General features: G+C 38.7%; 1 protein-coding gene across 2 annotated transcripts in view; it reads left to right on the top strand.

Moving 5' to 3' along the window:
• Positions 1-20864, top strand: part of rgs8 (regulator of G protein signaling 8) — a 33858-nt gene extending 12994 nt beyond the window's left edge. The window contains exons 1-5 of one of the 2 annotated variants that reach the window (XM_076278631.1): positions 13669-13840; positions 15496-15606; positions 15732-15793; positions 18077-18243; positions 18700-20864. In XM_076278631.1, the coding sequence (XP_076134746.1) occupies positions 15506-15606; positions 15732-15793; positions 18077-18243; positions 18700-18894 (525 nt within the window). In that variant the 5' untranslated portion in view covers positions 13669-13840; positions 15496-15505 and the 3' untranslated portion in view covers positions 18895-20864. Of the gene's footprint in view, positions 1-13668; positions 13841-15495; positions 15607-15731; positions 15794-18076; positions 18244-18699 lie in introns of those variants that run through there. The other variant, XM_076278632.1, reaches the window with a different exon arrangement.
• Positions 20865-21556: the final 692 nt, after the last annotated feature.

Below are 21556 nucleotides of genomic sequence, written 5' to 3'. Positions count from 1 at the left end.
AACAGTAGCTAGCTAGCACCGTTTAAAAGCTGAGAAAATGCTCTTTCATGTGACACATGTGTGATGAGTAGCCTACTTCTCGAGGAGTTCAACAGAGAAGAATGGGTGAATTTGGACGCACTTCATGCTTGTAGTGAAGTAAAGATGAAACGCTGCATGCTGCGCAGGAGACTGCGGCTCACTGGTAGTTATTATAGGTAACTTCAAATCAGCGCGATTTACCCTTATAGGCTGCACATTACAAGATCTGTACGAGATGATCCGCAGCACTGAAGTGAGAAATGATTTAACTCTGTGTAGCGCATGTGAGCGCTTTTTTCCCCATTTCAACCTGAATATTGGTGGGGACATTTCAGTCGTAATTTGACATTGGTGGGGACACGTCCTTCGGTCTCCACGCAAATCTACGCCCCTGCTCCAATTAGAAAATCGAAACCAAAATCATGTAAGTGTAAGTGTTCTCTCATTGACGGCTGTAAGGCCTATAAGGAAAATGCGATTTCAGTTTGTAAAATGTATATGTATATCACCCCTCCCCAACTGAATTAGTCCCCCTATGTGAAGCACTGAAGGGGAGAATTCCCCCCATTTTTAAAAATGAGCTTTAAAGGAACCGTATGTAAGAAATGTATTTCAATTAATCATAAAATGGCCCTGATATGTCACTAGACATTAAGAAATCATGTTCATTTCAAATACTTATATCACTGACAATAGTAGACCGGCCAGGATATTGTCATTTAAAAAGTGAAGTTGCAGCCCTCAACTGATGTTGATGTTGTGTTTTGTCATGTAATGTTGTGTTTTGACCTTATGCGCCACCCTCCATCTATCTACTAATCACGAAGTCAGTAGTGTTTTGGCATGTGGGTTGGCAACCTCGAGTCAGGGGGGAGGGGGAGGGGATACACCGCTCTACAGTAATTTGAAAGTGATTGCAGAACCAGTTTTGGCCACAATCTTACATATGGTTCCTTTAAGCCCTGAATTGAACGTAGCTTCATGTGTTCCATTGACCATTATAACAAGTGGGTTCACAATGTGTAGGGCTGTGCTAAACCTGACCATAAGGCTACTTTTGCCAGAGTTCAAAGTAAAAATGTATTGAGACAAGGTAGCATCCCATCAGGGTTATCTCAGCATAGTATACTAGCCTATAATATACAAACCATAACTCATAAAAAATGCTTAATTAACTAAGTGCCTGCTGATCAGATAGGCTATGCCTATAGACCCCTTTTGAAAGACCCAAAGTGCCAGTCAGATATACCTTGAGTCTCACATTTTTAAAGTCTCAATGTGTCCATTAGTTTACACAGAATTCACTAGAAGTCATTATTTAAGGGGTTATTTTTCAAAATTTTGAATGCCCCCGGACTCCCCTAGCCTTCCTGTGTGTGACACTGGGCTAAGCCCCCAATGTTTCAAATGTCTGGCTCCGCCCCTGGTCAGCATATTGATCTGTTGACTGTTTGCAGGTTATGGCATGTCTTGTAGGCAGAGAAAAACTGAAAAACTCAAACACTCAGTTTTGACTCAAACACTCATCATTGTGGAGACATGGAGCGGCTTGGTACATATTATAAGAACCATATTGAGAGCTTTGATTGCAAATAAAGATGTTTCCAGTGATTATTTTAAAAGGGTATGAATAATCGTGTACATGCCATTTTTCATAAAAATGTTACAAAAGATAAAAACGCTTATTTTTTTGATTCCATGTTTCTACCACATTGTCTTACAACCTATGGGCATGTGGCAGTGTCATTTTCAGTCAGAGCAAACATATTGGTCAAGAGAAAATCAACATTAAATCAATTTTTGCCAGGGGTATGAATAATTTTGTTCTTAACCTGTAGGTACAGGATCCAATTAGGAAGAGGCTCAGGAAATGTGGTTACCTTAGACCTATAGGGGGCGCTAACGGTTGATGTGTTTGGAATTAAAACTTACTAGTGGTGTCTGTTAATACTGTGGGAGGTCCTAAGGCCGACACATCCCAATTTGTGATGTCAACATAATTGATCCGGCGGCCATATTGGATTTCATCAAAAACTATAAAAAGTTTTCACGGGTCACAAAGTTTATCCGATTTTCACGAAACTTGGCGTAGATCATCTTCAGACCATGCCTCACACAAGTTATTCCATTGCATATTGATATTCCAAAGCGTTTGCCCGTCACAGCCAATCGAAATTGGTGCCAAAGATGCCAAACAGGAAGTGGACTTAAATATCAGCAAGGCTTTCACATATCAAGACCAAACTTAGTACGTGGGCTCAGGACCAAATTAGGAGGAGGCTCAAGAAATTTGGTAAATTTTGACCATTATGGGGGCGCTATAATCACAGGAAGTAGGCTCATATCTCAGCAACGCTTTCACTTATAGAAACCAAACTTGGTATATGGACTTGGGTACCCATACTGAGGACACACAACACATTTGGTGGCCTTCAACTACTATGGAATTACAGAATATTAGCTCATATGAATGCTTTCACGTATCAAAACCAAACTTGGTTAATGGACTCTGGACCACATCCTGAGGACACACAATAAATTTAGCGACCTCGGCCACTAGGGGCTAGCCTGGCGAGCCAGACCCACATTAAAATGTAGGGTCTGGGCACTCACCATTCGCAGTGCTCAGTCCGAGGGGCGGGATAATCAGTTGTCTTTCAAATTCCCTCTGCACGCAATAGGATGCAATAGGATATTTGTTTTCAAGTAGCAGGGAATTCAAGCCAAACCGTTGCAACTCTGCCATCAATCATTATGTTAAGCCCACCAAACGACTCTATACACGATTTCAATGTCCTGATTAAGTTTCGATTTCTGGAGCTCACAAGCCAACGGAGAGTTGCTAGACTAGCCCTGGCAGCAAATGTAATTTGCTGCCGCTAGGGGCGCGTCTAGATTTCTAGGCTAACTAGGGGCATTATAATTAGCAACACTTTCTCGTATCAACACCAAACTTGATACATGGACTCGGGACCACATCCTGAGGACACACAAAAAATGTGGTGACCTTCGACCACTAGGGGGGTGCTAGAGTTACAGAAGGTTTGCTCATATCTCAGCAATGCTTTCACATATTGAAACCAAACTTGGTTCATGGACTGTGGACCACATCCTGAGGAGACACAATAAATTTAGCGACCTTTGGCCTCTAGGGGAACTCAAATTAACAACACTTTCTCGTATCAACACCAAACTTGTCACATGGACATGGGACTACATCCTGAGGACGCACAATAAATTTAGCAACGGGGGTGGGGGGTAATGGGATGTGTGGGGGAGAGTGTGTACCTGTGTGTGGGTGTGTTTATGTGTGTATGAGAGGCAAAAAGAGAGAGACATTGATGAAGTGTGAGGTTGATGAGATTAGGTATGAGGAAGAGTATGGCAGGTTCAGCATTCTGATGGCTTGTGGATAGAAACTGTCTCTGTATCTCTTTCAGTCTGTAGGCTATATCCTGGGATGTATTGGTAAAATAAGAGGGGGGTAAACTATGAATTCTGTGATCGCGATGAGGTGGACTGCGCTATGCAGTATCGGATTTTTAAAAAATGCATTCAGAACGGTAGTTTGAACACTCAATCGCAAATATGGGTGGAAAGTTTGGTGGTTGGAACTACTGGTGAAGAGTAGTCGTTGTTGCGTCGTTCATTTTGCGGTTGCCAACATTTTGCATTAGTTTGACTAGATTGACCCTCCATGTTCATACCTGAACACCCTCCAACAGAGCATTTTACTTATCATTAAGTTTTTTAATTTACATTCATTCACCTTGAGTGCAGGGGTGGAACGACAGAGTTGCGATGGTGTTCATACACAGCTGCATCCACAACATCCACTCATTCATGTCTACGTGAGCACAGGCTGAAATTAAGAAAATATTGGGACACAATAGAAACATTTTCTTCCATCGATTATACGTTGGTTGTATATTCATAATAATTTCTATATAATTGTTGTTGTTGTAATGTATAATTGTTGCCAGTGTGAAAAAAGGGGGTCACTACAGCAGACAATTGATTGCAGTATTTTTTGGGCCATGTAGTTGCAGACATGTTGTATAAACTGCACTAGTCAACACATACAGAACCAGGGCACCATGAAACAATAATCCTTTCATGTCCTGAGCAGCTAAATAAAACACACTGACCTTTGCTGAGATAATACGAGCATGAGGCAAATATTATTGCAGATAAAGGTACTGCAGATTGCTCCAAACACCTCACGTCCCGGAGGTCAAGTTAAATATAGAGCGCAGCACAGCCTACAGGGGGAGACATGGCCAGACTTTACCTCCCACGCTGTCACAACCAGCTAGGAGCTGAGACTTTAAGTGTGGACTGCTGTGACCGTGACAAAGCAACAGGGAAAAGTTCAGCTGAAGGTATTTTTGGCCCCTATTTTTTTTACTCTCCAAGCATATCGTTTAGAAGAGTGGATGTCACACTGTGGCTCGCTAAAGGAGAGGAGATGGGAACAAGGCACTTTTGCATGTAAAAATAACCACATCAAGAGTTGGAGCTCAGATGGCTCGACACATTGACTGTGGGCAGTGGAGATGTAGAGGTGGTGCCAATGGGGTGCTTACCAATGAGGAAGTGCAGTGCACTTTCCTGTCGCATTAAATTAATTAATATCCACACACAAGGATGTGACATTTATGCCTTCATGCAATGGTACAGCTATTACAATGTCTCTTAAAGCCATATGTAATTCCATTTGTTTAAGGTTAATAACACAGCATGAATTTGGGTCACTATAAAATACAATAATTGCTTCTATACCAAGTTTTAGTCACATGGATGAATAAAGCTTTTTTCGCTTGCATTTAGCTATTTCTGAGGTTTATTGTATCCCATTATTATATTCCATATAAAAAAACATATTTGCGTCTGGAACACTCTATGAAAAGTAGAGCGAAACCAATAAATGAGCATCCAGCGTGATGTAAAGCATCTGCAATGCGAAATTCCACATCAAAGAGAATTCACAATTATCATCTTTCAGACAGCCAGGCTTTAGACATATAAAAAAAATGGAAAAGATGGGGGAATGCTAAACTATTCTAAATTTTTCATGAGGCTTCCCAGATTTTATGGGGTGAGAAATTTCAGGACCTTTTTATAGCAACCCCTCCAGGACCTCTTTTCTTCTGCATGGCTGCCTCTACATGAACTGACATCTTCCTGACTACAAGGATTTGTCAGAGGATTTTATAAATAGTATGGCACGTGTTTGTGCCGGGTGCTGCCTCCAGAGCCGAAAGCAAAAGAAGTATATAGGCACCATCGAAACACGCATGATGTTGTTGCTGGCTGGATTTATTTTTATCTGATTAAATATCTATATGTGCTGAGTCATGCTTATATAATAATATATATATATATATATATATATATATATATATATATATATATATATGTATATATGTATGTTCCAGACGCAAATATGTTTTTTTTATATGGAATATAATAATGGGATACAATAAACCTCAGAAATAGCTAAATGCAGGCGAAAAAAGCTTTATTCATCCATGTCCCTCTGAGCATCATAATGAGAACATCCAGATTCTCTCTCCATCCAGCTTCCCACCATTTTAAGGTGAATTTTCCCCCCGTACCACAGTTTAAAGACTGCCTACACAATATAGAAATAAAATTAGATTTTAGCATTCTTTGTGCTGCACCAGATTTAAAAAAAAAGGACAAACAATACTGTATTAAACTAAATCAACTAAATATGTTAGTTGATGGTTTTGCCTTGTACAAGGGTGAGAAAATAATAATGATGTATCATAATGTATAATTTTGAGTTGCATCAATTTTTAAATTCTTTGACAGAATTTCTGACTATCGGTGTAAGGACTACATTTCCTCTGAAATCCCAGTACCATTCTTCACCAATATTAAACGAATGGTCATGAATTAAAATGCAGAGTCAAGTACTATTCAAGTGTGCATCCCCTGGTAGGGGTTTAGCAGGACAAATGCACAATGCACAGTGAACAAAACAAATTTAGACAAATATAAATAAAGAATTATCCATTTTAAGCAAACAGTGCGATCTTTAAAGGTTCCCCTCCTCCATGATATTAAGATACAGGGTCACCTGTTCTCCGTTTTGCACCTGTTCTGTCCCTCTGCGATGAGCACCTTTTCAGTGTGGCAATTTCACCTCATCAAAACATTTTCATGCAATTTAGAAAGATTGTAGAATACCAAGGCACTCATCTTCTTTGTAGTTAAAATGCCTTTATTTTAATGGGCACAACATAATTAAAACACTTTGACGCGTTTCGGCATGAAGCCTTCGTCAGGAAGTGAGCAGTCTCTTGTGTGGCACACTGAAATAAAAGACATCAATTCCATGAGTGTTCTCAGGTGTGTGGGTGGGACCAATTAGCTAATGGCAAACCCCTAATTTACAAAGGTAAACCCACAGAAAAACAAACAGGTATTTATGGTGGTCAGCAGGGGGCATCATTCCACAGTCTCTACAGTACGGTGGCCCTGAGGTGCAAACCACAACCGCAAATCGAAAACCACAAACACAAATCGAAAACCACAACCGCAAATCGAAAACCACAAACACAAATCGAAAACCACAAACACTAATCGAAAACCACAACGACAAATCAAAAACCACAACGACAAAGTAAAAACCACAACGGCAAATTAAAAAACACAACGGCAAATAAAAAAAACACAACGGCAAATCACAAACCACAATGACATTAACAAAATCACAACGACATTAACAAAACCGGAAGTAGGTGGCGGTAAAGCACCTAAAAGCTGTTTGCCAACCGCGAAAGAAAAAAGAAGAAGAAGAAAACAGGAAGTAGTCGATGGCCGCGCCTTTTAAAATGTGTTTTTGGCATAACGTTAGACAGTAAAAGAGAGGTTTTTGGACTACCAGCTTGGAGGAGCTACTCACATCTCTTGTACAAATTATACAGATGTAAGTTCATAATTAAGATAATAAATGATAATAAAGAGGTTGAAGATTTATCCGACGTCTGATTTTGTTTATTTGTCAGTATGTTATGTCAGTAACGTTAGGCTAGCGTGTAGGCTTACTTGTTTACTATTAGCCGCTATTGTAGCTAGTAGCTCTAACGCAGGGATGTCAAACTCAGGCCCGCGGGCTGCTTATTTGTGGCCCGCGAGGTCATTATTCAATATGTATTAGAAGTGGCCCGCTGCATAGTTTATACAGCGCATCCATATCTGAGCTGGCCCGACAGTATTCTCTTCAGCGCATCCGCGTTAGAGCTGGCCCAGCACGCTATTCTATTCAGCGCATGAGCGCAGCCCATCAAGTTGCTACATACTGTACAGTGTATCATACACCGATAACACTTCATATCCCAAAATGCGTTGCATCGTTAATGCCGCCTTTTCTGTTCATAAACAAAACATGTATCCATGCAACCAGACAAACTGGCGAAGCGAAAGATTGATAATCGGAGCTTTCAAGGTAGGTGGGAAAACGATTATATGTTCATATTATTCAAGGACAACCCCGTTTGCTTGGTATGTGGATTCACCGTAGCTGTCACTAAAGAGTACAACATAAAACGCCACCACATTGAACGTGACTGTCATGACGTGAACGTGAACTGTCATGAGTTCATGACGTGCCCTGTCATGAACTGTTAATAGTTACAATTACAATTTTGATAGTTGTTAAATGTTTTATAGTTCACCTGCAAAAATAGGCCAATATATTTTTTCTATTCAGATATATTTCTATTAGGCTATATTCAGAAATGCCTGCATTCTATTTTTTCTTGTGTGTGTATACAGTTTTAATTCAATAAAAACATCGGTTATTCAATGTTGAGCTTGGCCCGCGACATACTCCCAGTTCTTAATTTTGGCCCCCTGTGAATTTGAGTTTGACACCCCTGCTCTAATGGGTGACTTACCAGCCTGTTTTAAGGAAAGCAGTGCACTCTTTATGTCTTTCCCAAGATACATATACAACGTCATTCCCTGATAGTATGTCTGTGATTAGTGGGTAAACAAGTGGCATTCTATTCTAAAACAGGCTCTGATTTAGCCTAGTCTACTGTATGACTTCAACGAGGTGATCTTAAGTTTCGTTCTGCTTACAGTACCTCACTGCCACTGCAACGCCTTTGAATGCAATCCGCTGCCCTGTTTACAAATGCTACAGGGGTCTTAAACTGCCACCTTGTGGCGATAAGTTGTAATTCATTTCACGCAGCTGCATGAATCACAGAAAGCGCGAATGAAGTGGCCACTTCTAAATGTGACCCACTGTATGTGGTAAGTCAATACATTTTTTCAAATGTGCTTCATAAACATACAATACTGCACTACAAAAACGCAAACATCTGAATTATACTTCCCCCTTCACCCAAATACAGTAATGAAGGTGAAAGGAAGTTATTAAGCCTTAATGGTGCTTCCTAAAGGGGGTATTGTCAAACCTGCTACTACACTAAAAATACAACATGAAGAAAGTCAAGGACATGCATGCCAGCTTCCGCTCATTCCAGTATTAAAGTAAATCTGGTCTTAAATGAAAATGTATTTGCTGTGTTATTTCTTTTTTGTGGGATGTCCAATTTATATGTAGAAATGCACATTTGCAAAGGTGACTTAGTATGTTGTCGTAAAAAGTGGCTCTCCTTTTGATTTTGCACTGCCAATGTGGCTCTTGTGAAAAAAATAGTGAGGATCACTGACCTAGCCTATCATTTCTTTTAAAACACAAGACAGACATCCAACTCAACTTCAGTGTGTGTGTTTAAACATGTTAATTTAGATTAATTAATTACAGAAATAATAATGTGTTAAAAAATGTAATGCCGATTAATCACATTTTCATATTGACATTTGACCCAGTGCAGTCTGGCTATCGTGACTGAAGAAGACAGACGAGAAAGCACTTTGAATGAATGACCGACTAACTAACTAACCGAAAAACTCCCTTAATAAATTCACTACATTTATTGCACACTTGACACATAATGTCTTCAAAAGTATGTTGAAGGTGGTTACATTTATTTCCATTCCAAGAACTTCACACACTACATTTCCGTTTGCACTTGTAGGCTATGCTTTCTTTGTCTCTATCCATTTCTTATCCTGGACTGCCAACTGGATAGAAAAGGCAACAACCTAGTAATGATGTGAATAAAAATCTACAAAATGTTTGAATAGCAAAAAAGGATAAATCAATGTCAATTACAGCGGTAAACTATTCCACCACTATCTGTAGATTATTTCCATTTAATAGATGCCACTTACCTTTGGCAATTTGGGGTCGTCACTGCGGTCTCCACTTCTAGGTTACCAATTTACCTCAGACTGACAATTTGACAGTACAAGTTACCTAAAGTTATCGTGAATCGCTGATGACATCATTAAAAGAACCCATCATATCATTTACAACAGTGTTTTTTTAACCACTGTGCCGGGGCACACTAGTGTGCTGTGAGAGATCATCAGGTGTGCCGCAGAAAATTACCCAAATGTCACTCACTGGTCCAGAAAAGCAACTGTTGCATCAAAGAATTTATAACCACATGCTCTCATTGATTGTGTGATTGCACTATTTGTGGTAAGCAGGCATTGTACAATGGGGGCCCCATATCCAGTATTCACAGAATCATCACATATCCAGTTCATCAATTAAATTAGATATAGTCACCTATAAATGAAACAGAGGGCGCTTGTTTTATTGAGCAGGTCAGTCTTGCATAGAAGCCATAATAAAGCCATATCTGTGTATTATTTGAAATTTTAGGCTATGGTATGTTTATTTTTTCTTCACATTTTTTCTTCACACAGGATGTTAGTGTGCCGTGGGACATTTTAAGTGTCAAAAGTGTGCCGTGGCACAAAAAAGGTTGAGAAACACTGATTTACAAGATTCGATTGTTCCTGGTATCAATCTTGACAGCAATCTGCTTGACTAGTAGTTGTAGGCTAGGCCTATCCATACCGGCATTTAGAATAGAATGCCACTTGTTTACCCACTAATCACAGACATACTATCAGGGAATGACGTTTTATATGTATCTGGGGGAAAGACATTAAGGCTAGGGGGGAAAAAACATAAAGAGCGCACTGCTTTCCTTAAAACTGGCTGGTAAAAGTCACCCATTAGAGCTAGCAGCTACTAGCTACAATAGCAGCTAATAGTAAACAAGTAAGCCTACACCAGGGGTGGGCAACTCATTTCCCCAAGGGGCCACATGACAAACTGGGACTGTTGAGGAGGGCCGTACTCAAAATACCGAACTCAAGTCTGAACTCAATTCTGTTCAATTCTATTCTGTTCTTGTATAACATTAAGTAAATCATATGGTTTTGTTTACTAGTCGTAAGAACAGATGAAAATGTGAGGGAGACAAAGGAAAAACAGCAATATTTAATCTATGTCCAGTATTTAATCCTCATTCTCAAAAATTATTTTTTGACATTGACATTTTTTTCAGTTTTCAAAGACTGATATAAAAAAGTACTACAATATCTATATAATTAGGCTAGGTCATGAAAATGTGAAGGAGTCAGTACAACCGATAGGCCTGTGCCACCATTGCATCAACACTCAGCAATATTTCATCATTAAATCATTACCATCATTAAATTAACTCTATGCAGAATTAGACTACGAAAATGTGGAGCAGACAATAGTAGGCTGTCATTAGTTAATCAACATGCACAAAGAAAACTATTTTAAAAATGTAGGCTATGTTTTTTGCTTTAACTTTATGCACATAACTGTGATTGGTGAACTCGCTCTGTGTGTTGAGCCGGCTGCTTCAAGCAACCTGTGGGTAGTAGCATCATAGTTTGCATAAACTCAGACATATTTTGGTTACAATTACGGGGTTATCCGATTGTAAACTGTCTATCTGCCAGTAACGTTTTGAAATTAACACTTCGTATCGCCAACGAGCAGCAGTAGGAGTTCGTTCTAACAACCTTTGCGGTGGTGAGCGACGCAGACATAAGAGACACACAACTTTGAAAGGTTTACGCCGACGTAAAGGCAACTGCATTGTGTCGACGCAGAAGCATAAATTCTATTCACCAGCACATCAGTGAGGGTGTTTACGTCGTATGCATCCACGCACAAATGTATGGGCGTACAAATAGCAGTCGCTTTGAAAATAAAAACAACGATATTGATTTGCATGCATTATCTCTATGCCAGGCTCTTGACTATTGTTCTTTCACGGACCTTACGCGGGCCGGTCAGGGAAAGCCCACGGGCCGGATGTGGCCCATGTATGGCCTACACGCTAGCCTAACGTTACTGACATAACATACTGACAAATAAACAAAATCAGACGTCGGATAAATCTTCAACCTCTTTATTATCAAACATTATGAACTTACATCTGTATAATTTGTACAAGAGATGTGAGTAGCTCCTCCAAGCTGGTAGTCCAAAAACCTATCTTTTACTGTCTATGCCAAAAACACATTTTAAAAGGCGCGGCCATCGACTACTTCCTGTTTTCTTCTTCTTCTTTTTTCTTTCGCGGTTGGCAAACAGCTTTTAGGTGCTTTACCGCCACCTACTTCCGGTTTTGTTAATGTCGTTGTGATTTTGTTAATGTCATTGTGGTTTGTGATTTGCCGTTGTGTTTTTTTTATTTGCCGTTGTGTTTTTTAATTTGCCGTTGTGGTTTTTACTTTGTCGTTGTGGTTTTTGATTTGTCGTTGTGGTTTTCAATTTGTGTTTGTGGTTTTCGATTTGTGTTTGTGGTTTTCGATTTGCGGTTGTGGTTTGCACCTCAGGGCCACCGTACTACAGACATAAAAGAGTATTTAGAGAACAAAAAACATGCATGCAATACACATATACAACAATATAACATTTGTGTTTACAGGAAATGGCAATATTCCAACTCATCATTTAAACCTGGATATAAAGTAGCTTTTAATTTAAAAATCCAGTAGCTCTCTCACTGGTTTAATTGTTTTTAATCTATCACCCCCTCTCATTGTTTGTGGTATATGATCTATACCTCTTAAAATAGCAGGGTCACTATTGTGCTGGTCTTTGAAATGACGAGCCATTGGATAGTTCTCATTTTTTGTTCTTATCGCATATTTGTGCTCTGAGACTCTATCTTGTAACCTTCGTTTGGTTCTGCCGATGTAAAAAACATTACAGAGGGGACATTCCAGTTTATAAATCACAAATGTTGTTTTACAATTAATAAAAAGCTGCATCTCATGTGTTCTTTGACTATGTATATCTTCAAATATTTTACCTTTAACTACAGTAGGGCAGTGATTACAATGACCACATTTGAAGCTACCCTGTGGTTTATTTGACAGCCAAGTGTTTTTAGAGGGTGGTGGTAGATAGCTGTGCAAGTTTGTCATTTAAGGTAGGAGCCCTTTTAAAACTGAGAACAGGAGGCTCTTGAAAAACATTTCTCAGAGAAGCGTCACACTGTAATAAATTCCAGTTTTTTCTGATTATGCTTTTAATGTGATTTGCTTCAGTGCTAAACCTTGTGGAAAAGAAAACTCTCCCAGAACTTTGTCTGGACTTTCCACTTCTTAACAGGGATTGTCGGTCTAGGTTCTCAGCTCTGTGCTTAGCACTCTGGATGGTTTTCTTTTTGTAACCTCTTTGAATAAATCTATTTTCCATTTCATTTGCCTTTACCTCAAAGAATCAGTTTCATCACAAATTCTTTTCAGTCTCTGGAATTGACCGTAGGGTATGTTATCCTTTAAATGTCTAGGATGGAAGCTTTTTGCATGCAAAACAGTGTTGCGAGAGGTAGGTTTTCTATAGATGGTGGAATGTAACAAACCTTTTTTATTTCTAAATCCAGAAAGCAAATGCTTTGTTTGTCAAACTCCAGAGACAGTTTGATGTTTTCATTGATGCCATTGAGCAGTCCCTCCAGGATTTCGCGAGGATTTTTTGTGATTGTTGCATCTAAAATGCCTGATTTCGTGACAACTTTTCTAAAAAATTGCATGGAAGTTGTGGTGTTTTTAGCTGTTTGTTGCGAAGAAATTGCGTGAGTTAGTGAAAATTGCAAAAAATAGTTGTAAAATTATTTTTTAATTGAGGGTAATTAAGGTTAGTAAGACGTGAGTAATAACATTTTTAAGTGGATTGGAACGCTTGCATCTCACTGTGTTCGACTACGACTGGAAATAACTTTTTCCTTAGTGCATTACAATATGTAGATGGAATTCGGGATGTTTTCTATGTCATTAGTTAAAATAAATGTTAAAAAAGAACTCGTATGAAATCAATGTTGGATCATAGAAAAGGTAAATTTCTTCCAATGTTATTAATTTCTATGATCATGGTAGCACTACACAAACTGAGCCCACAAGCTAGCAAACATGACATGAGCTAAAAGGACATCTCCAGGTGTAAACGTTTGCCAATGGGTTGCATATTGTAGCTACTCAAATGTCAGTAAACCAAGTAGGCCTTAATTAACTTACTTTCATAGCCTAGGCAGGTTAGCAACACCAGGTTGAGAGATGCAAGTAAAGCAGATCATTAACGTTAGCCTTCCATTTATTGTCATCAAAACTGCAGAGGAGTGAACAAGTTATAGGGCAGTCTCTGGTGTCTGCAGAAGTGAGTGTGGCATCTGACTCAATATTCTGCGCGAGGGACTGTTGTGGTAGGTGAAATTTCACGGGGAAACCATGATGATTGGTCAAATTTGCGAAAAAGTTGCAGTGTTTGGACAAAATTGCGAGGTCGCCCAGAATTCACGAGGATTTGCTGAATTTGCGTTAATTGTTGCGATCGCAACATCGGGAATACCTGGAGGGACTGATTGAGGTAAGCATGGAAAGACAATAGTTCAGTTTCAGATCCATCCCACAGTAAAAATACATCATCAATATATCTCCCATAATAGATTATTTTGTTCAAATAAGAATTTTTTGTAGAATTAAACACAAAATCATGTTCCCATTTACCCATGTATAGCCCTGCATAGGAAGGACTGTGGCAAGCTCCCAAGCTTGCTTGAAAAGGCGGTCTTGAAAAATAAAGATATTATTTTATAGTGTCCATTTTGTTAATTTTAAAAGAAAATTTTCATGCAATGTTCCCTGTTTGAGTGTACTGTAGGCTACGCTTGAAATTGATTTGTTGAGCTCACTGTGTAGCTCTTTGTGCCGTAAGTAGTTGAGGCATGCATGACCTCCTCTGACCAAAGTTGTTCAGAAAACCTGTTAGGTAACAGTACTGCTGGATCTGACAGACAAGAAGTACCATGTTCTGTGATTGCTGACATTCATATATTTTGGTATATTTTTCATTTAGGTTGGAATGGAAGATACATTCAGTGAAAGTGAAATGCTATATTTTCACTATATTTTATTTGGGTTGTGGTTTGAATAAAATTGTTGGGGATGAAGTCAAAAATGCTGACTGGATGAGCAAGATGGACCCACACATACACTAGGGGGTCCAGGCTCTGTTAGGAGGTGTTAATACCTTGTCAATTCACAATTTCATTTTTTTGCCAATTGTTTTGGCACTATATATAAAATTGCACATGATGGGTACATGATCACACATCAGGTCACAAATGTCCTTAGATGTGGTGATGTGGGATTACTTGAACCCAGGTATACCCTGGAGTCACAGCTTAGCACTTTCATATTTTTTTGCATTTATGCAAGTTGCAAGCTCTCCACCCTCTCCATGTTTGAGTACTGACTGCCCACTACTGTGTTACTACTGTCCACAACTTAATGTCTTACTACTGTTTTACTGCTACACTGTTTTTCATGCTATATTAGCACACATGACCAATGGCTTCTGCTACAATACTGAATGGCTGTAACCCTATTACCTCAACCTATTCTTGCACTGACATATTTTTTACATAGTTTTTATATTACCTTCTATTATACATTACATTATACATTACTCTCTTATTTGTCCATATTATTTATGCTGGTCTCTAGACCTTATTCTTGCACTGTTAGACTGCTTTTTGCACCTTCACCATGACACTCACTCTCTTGAGCACCTTACCATGCACACAGAACTACAGGTCAGTCCCGGCCCTGTCACTGGAAGCGACTCATGCTTGATCATCCTCAGGCACACTGTGGATTTTTTTTAATTTAATTTATATAGTATATTTAGTTTTGTTAGTTTTATCTTCTAGTTTTGTTAGTCTTATCTTACTGTCTCTATTGTACAGTGGAGTTTTGTTATGTGTATATACTTATATTTACCCTTTCTGCTGTAACTTTCTGTTGTGTGTGATGTCTGTTTGCTACTGAGACCTTGAATTTTCCCTTGGGGATCAATAAAGTATCTATCTATCTATCTATCTATCTATCTATCATCTATCTATCTGATATGTCAAGTCACCCAAAAAATGTAGAGACAAAAAGAGAGAGGTTCCATATGCCTTTTGATATTTCATTGGGAAAAACAAACCTACTGTACATATCTATTCTGTCTTCTTTCAGATCACTCACCATGAAAACCAGGCTAGGCTGCCTATCCAATAAGTCGGACTCCTGTAATGATTTCTCTGAATTCTTGCCACCTGCACAGGACAGGTCGGCTAAATGTGTAAAGTGAGTGCCTGCTGTGATCAGACAGGATTATCAGTATCTACATATTACGTAACATTTAACCATTTTTTTACAGTTTGATGTGCTTTCAAGGAAATATTAATCTTTTGGGTCTCATTCTCTCTCAGGTTATCAACTGAAGAAGTCACAAGCTGGGCTGATTCATTTGACATTCTTCTGTCTAACAAGTGTGAGTTGGCATACACATACATTACAAAATATGTTTTCATAACAGATATATAGGTCTCAAGGCCCTTGGGTTGTCCTCATTTTCCTGGAGAATGCATATTGTCCTGGAACACTTAGGCTAATGGTGCTTTATGCTGTAACTTAAAGGAATTATCCGGAGTAAAATGCACTTTAGATCAATTTACGGATGATTGGGAGTAAATATGTTGAGTTGACATCAAAATCATGTCAATCGGATGTGTTTTGAGAAAGTTCGATTTTACCGTTTTTAGTCAAAACTCATTAGCCTGGAAGTGACCAGGGCATGTAATTTCGCCGCTACAAAACGCTACTCCTACGGACTTTCCTCTAAAGATGGCAGCTGCAGCAGCAACATTTCCAGAAAGGTACTGGCTTGATGAAATTCATTCTGGACTCTCTATCTAACCACATAAAGACCTCGGGATACTTCGGTTTGGCTAAGTGTAATGTTGTTTGGAACTGTAGAAGAGGTATAAAAATAGCGTTTTGTAGCGGCGAAATGACATGCCCTGGTCACTTCCAGGCTAACGAGTTTTGACTAAAAACGGTAAAATCGAACTTTCTCAAAACACATTCGAATTACATGATTTTGATGTCAACTCAACGTATGTACTCCCAATGATCCGTAAATTGATCTAAAGTGCATTTTACTCCGGATAATTCCTTTAAAAGAAAACACATGAGGGAATAAAAAATCACCTCTTTGTTTTGTTATGTAAGAGCCTTTGCCTTGGTTATGGAGGATTCTTCACAGCAATGTGAGTCAGATGGTTGGTTATGACCACCTTTGGAGATCACACACTAAATGACAGGTTTAATTTGCTCGGTCTGTCATTGCCATCCACAGGGACAGCTTGTAGATGTCCCCTCTATCAAAATCACACCAGAGGTCTGTGATGAAACACCAAAAATAAACCTCTCTGGTCCAGGGAACATGAAGCACTCATTGAAGGGTATTCGTGGAAGGAGAGTTGTGCCTGTGGTATTACAAAAAAAGGATTTTAGATATGCAGTTTATATTGACTGTTTTACAGGTTTGATTGTCTTGCCACACTGACCAATGTAATCTCACAACTACTGTAACACTGCAAAGTGGCTTCATGATTTAGAGTTGCAAATTATCTATAAAAACATTGAGTTAGAAATTCTGTGGATACCATTTAAGCAAGAAATACAGATTTGATTTGATTTGAGCTATAGTACATGGATGCAAAACATATTTTCTTTGTAGCATCATCATCTCTGTATTTTAAAGTGCAATGTTCTGGATTCTGAGGTAAAATTGTGAGGATTTGAGGATTTTGTGTCGAGTAGGAAAGGTAAATCCTGTTATTGTATAAGGTGCCATTGGATACAAGTAGAACTGTTTGTTCCAGTGACACAGCAGGAACACATAGCCTTTGTTCTCACCTCTCAATTGGTCTCTTATTGAATTCTGCCGAGGAGCCACATCCTCACATTTAAACTGCCCTTCCCCCAAGCGCAACCCATTTCTGTGTGATTTAATCATATCAAATCAGGCTGCTCTGCAAACAATGCCATTGCCATTGGATACGTACTGTTTCAGGTACTCCTTGTAAAGGTCTTTTGAAGGTCTTTTACACAAGGCTCTCCAGAAACATTAAATACATTTAGTTGAATATCACTATACAAGACTTATCCATATCAATGAAAAATGTATATATATATCTGTCTATTATGCTATTTCCTGCTTTGGTGTATACATAAAATTCTGAATGGAATATATCCTAATGGAGCCAGAACCCAGTTACAAACTGGAAAGGGGAATCTTTGTGATTTTACATTTCTGCCACGTAATTGTTGTCATAATAACAAAAGGCTAGGCCCTGTAGGCAGTTTTCCATTCACTCCTCCATGGGAAATGATGAGTAAATCACGGAGTAGTATGTTGTCACTAGGTAAACATGGTTAGGGGAGGAACCACGCTGTCCTCCTTTCTCAACCAAAACATGACCTCGACAGGTTTGTTATCACTGGTGCTCGACAGGCTAATTTCTCATTATGATAAATGAGGAAAACAAGCTCATTCAGGAACTGGGGGAAGCTTGTTTATGTTCTAGTGCTCTAGTAGGCTGGCTTCCCTGTTATTTTACTAAGCCCACGCATCCCACTGAAGTCAATGAAGCAACTGTTTCCCACCTATCTGGACCTATCTAAAATGATATGTTGAGCATTTCCGTTCTCCAGGGTTGCATGTGACTGCTTTTGTTATTTGCGTAACAATTAGTTTGTTTTGCTTTAGATGGCTTGACGGCCTTCAGAACCTTTCTTAAGTCAGAGTTCAGCGATGAGAACATTGAGTTCTGGCTGGCATGTGAAGACTATAAAAAGATCAAATCACCTGCAAAACTCATGTCAAAAGCTGAGAAGATTTACAAAGAGTTCATCGATGTTCAGGCACCAAGAGAGGTACACTACTGCATTGTACATAAAAGACCAGAAAGTCACTCACTCAAAATGCCCCTATTTCTACTGAATGAAAACAGTAAGGGTTATACTTTACTTGACAGTATCGACATAAGAGTGACATGACACAATAATAATTAATAATAATTATAAACAAGTCATAAACATTTATGGCATAACACAACACTTCTGTTATTAAGTGTCATTCGGTTTTTGTCAATTTAGGGTTAGGATTAGGGTTAGGTTTAGGTTTAGGTTTAGGGTTAGAGTTAGGGTTAAGATTAGGGTTAGAGGTTAGGATAAGGGTTAGGGTTAGAGTTCATATGTCATGACAGTGTCATGTGTTCATGACAGTGTCATGTCACTCTTATGTCGATACTGTCAAGAAAAGTGTTGCCACAGTAAATTTACAGATTATTCAAGTGAATATTACATTTCCTTTTCTCTGCCTATTTTCAGATAAATATTGACTTCAGGACAAGAGAGGAGACCAAGCTAGGTCTTCAAGAGCCAACTCCAATCAGCCTCAATCTGGTGCAAGCCAGAGTGTATAGTCTGATGGAGAAAGACTCTTATCCACGATTTCTGCGATCCAAACTCTATCAAGACTTGCTTAATAAGACTCATATACACTGTCAAAGGAAGTCAGTTTGAGGAAAAGCTTCAAGGTATCATGGATATCACTGATGGACAACAAAATTCAGCATCCATGTGCCATGTTCATTTAATTGTTGACTGTACTGAAAATGCATTTCAAGGAATCCTGACAAGTTTATTTTAGAGAAGAAACATCACAACCATACATTGTACCTTTTAGCGATCTTTTTGTGAAAAAAGGTGAACTGAATCTTTGGATGATTTCACATTTAGAGTAGAACAACTGATTTAAATGTAACTGTTTATTTTAGAGGTTACGTGCAAACAAATTCAGTGGTTTTGTTAAATGTGTTGCTTTTAATGGTATGGTCAGCCTTTCATAGTTTAGTCAGATATGATGTTTTTGATTATTCTTTTTAAGCTATTCTAAGCACAATGACAGAGTTCAAAAGAAGGTGACTGGACAGAAAGTCTACCCTGGGAATCCAGAGTTCTCGCAGAAGCATTTGCTCAGCGAGAGACTCTGGCAACGAGTAATGATGCACATAACTTTTGCCCCTTGCATCGCGGGGAACCAATCATATCTGTGTATCTGATATAGGCGGGCCACGGGTGAACTAAACAGATGACAGACGTAGTGCTATCCAATTGCGTCGAAGTCCGGAATCAGTCAGTTAACATCGACTGTATAGTGTTATCCAATTGCGTGCAGTGAGATTCTCAAATGCGTGCTTGGTGCCGCCCATCGAGTTGGGCCATTACGTCATTTGTAGCCAGACCCTTAATCTTTCATATTGGGTCTGGTTTTCCAGGCTACAGAACTGCCGTCATTCCCTTCTAATTGGCAGACACATACATCAGTCAAGGACAGGCCTCATCTGAGGAGATATTTCAAAGACATTCCTCTGTTTTTTTATATTCATGGCTACCTTTTTCTATATTTTTCTTGCTTAATAAATTATTGATAGCTTGAGCCTAAACAAATGAAAAATATGTTACAATCATCCTATTACATATGAAATAAAACAATGTGCCTGTATATAGTAGCCTAGCCAGATGTTCTTCGATCAATCAATGTTTATTTCTAGTCTGCATGTTTTCTGGATTGCACAAACCAGATATCAATACTGAGTTTCCAGGCAGAATATCTACTGTTAAACACCAAAATCCTTTTTTTTTTTCATTTATGTGCTATTCAGGTCAGTTAGCTTGGGGAAAGCCAGCATAGCTTTCTCGAATGCCTTCAAGATTCTTACACTTCACATTACAGTCATTACATTACCTCATTAAAACAATTTGCAAATCACATTTCACATAAGCCACAGATTGTTTACCATTTTTGATGTTGCATGTCACAATCATTAGCATTTGTCAATGCCCACCCTGTACCTGCTGGTGAATTGTCAAGTACATACTAATCTAATCTAAAATGTAACCAGTGATGGTTAGAATAGTCAACACTAATGTTAGCGCTTAGAGGCACATTTTAGAGGCTACATTTTTGTCAACCTTTTGACTTCACTTGTATGTCTCTTGAGGCCTTGGAGAGTTCTGTAAATCTGTAACCACACTTCAACCCATAAATTGTGTCAACCAATATTCAATCAATGGCTGGGGTTGAGCAGGGGGTAAAATGTTAATCATTTCATAAAAAAAACTAACATTATTTACATTTCTGAAATCAACGTGGCATGAGTATTATTTCTGGCTGGTTCAAATATTCAATTTAAGTTTGATATCATTACTATTTTTGTCAATAGCCATGCCCCCCCGACCAATCAGAATGAATTTATGGAACAATTTAGTACATTTAAGTTAGAGCATCCACAATGTTATTGTATGGATTATGTGTGCAATTTGCTTAAGGCATTCAATGTAAGACTTGACTAAGGTGCATATTAAAGACTGAAACACTGATCAATGAATGTAGATATTATCATCAGGTGTGTGTGTGTGCGAACGCGAGAGCGTGCTCTGTCTGTGGAATGTTTAAATGCTAGTCAAATGTAAATATTATTACTTTAAACTCATTACTAATAAAGACTTTGGCAACGTTTAAGAAATATTTCATTATTTCAAATAAGACATTATTTCAACATGCTTGCAACAAGAAGTATTCGGTAAACACATTAATATTATTATTATTATTATCATTATTATGACGTTCATGCTTATCAATTCTCATGGAATATAGCCTGTATACAAATGAAAGAGAGTGCTATTGTATCCCTTTACTTCATGAGCAAGATTCAGACATGTCTCAAAATGTGCACTGTCAATCCTCTTTGACATATAAATTAGTTGCGGACTATGGCAAACCATTTCCTCTTTTGAAAGACCTTTTTGAGCCACTGACATTCCAGTTTTAGCTTGCCTGCATGGGCTGTCATATTTGATATCAGACTATGCTGAGACTCGCCCTCCTCCCAAATGTACTATCTGAGCAAACTTTCTTGTAACTTATAGAAACTGGGACAAGGCTGTATCAACTCATGAGTCTACCACTTTACCTCTCTTACATTCCCAACCAACTCATTTTAGAGAGAAAAAGAGCAGTGAAAATGTGGGACTTTTTTCTCACCGCAGGGAGACATATGTAGGTCACTCCACATCAAGCCTATTCTGTTCCTTCATTGTATCGCATATTTTTTTTTTTTCAGTTACCACCTGCACCCTAGCATTTTTACATCACAGCTTTTAATTCATGGTCTAAGCTCAA

Source organism: Alosa pseudoharengus, unplaced genomic scaffold (assembly GCF_046254945.1).
Source record: "Alosa pseudoharengus isolate Yale_2024_CS ecotype anadromous, Long Island Sound unplaced genomic scaffold, YU_APseudo_1.1 YU_APseudo_1.1_scf_11, whole genome shotgun sequence".
Lineage (NCBI taxonomy): Eukaryota > Metazoa > Chordata > Actinopteri > Clupeiformes > Clupeidae > Alosa > Alosa pseudoharengus.
Note: the sequence above shows the minus strand (reverse complement) of the source record. Positions and strands in the feature narration are given on the sequence as shown.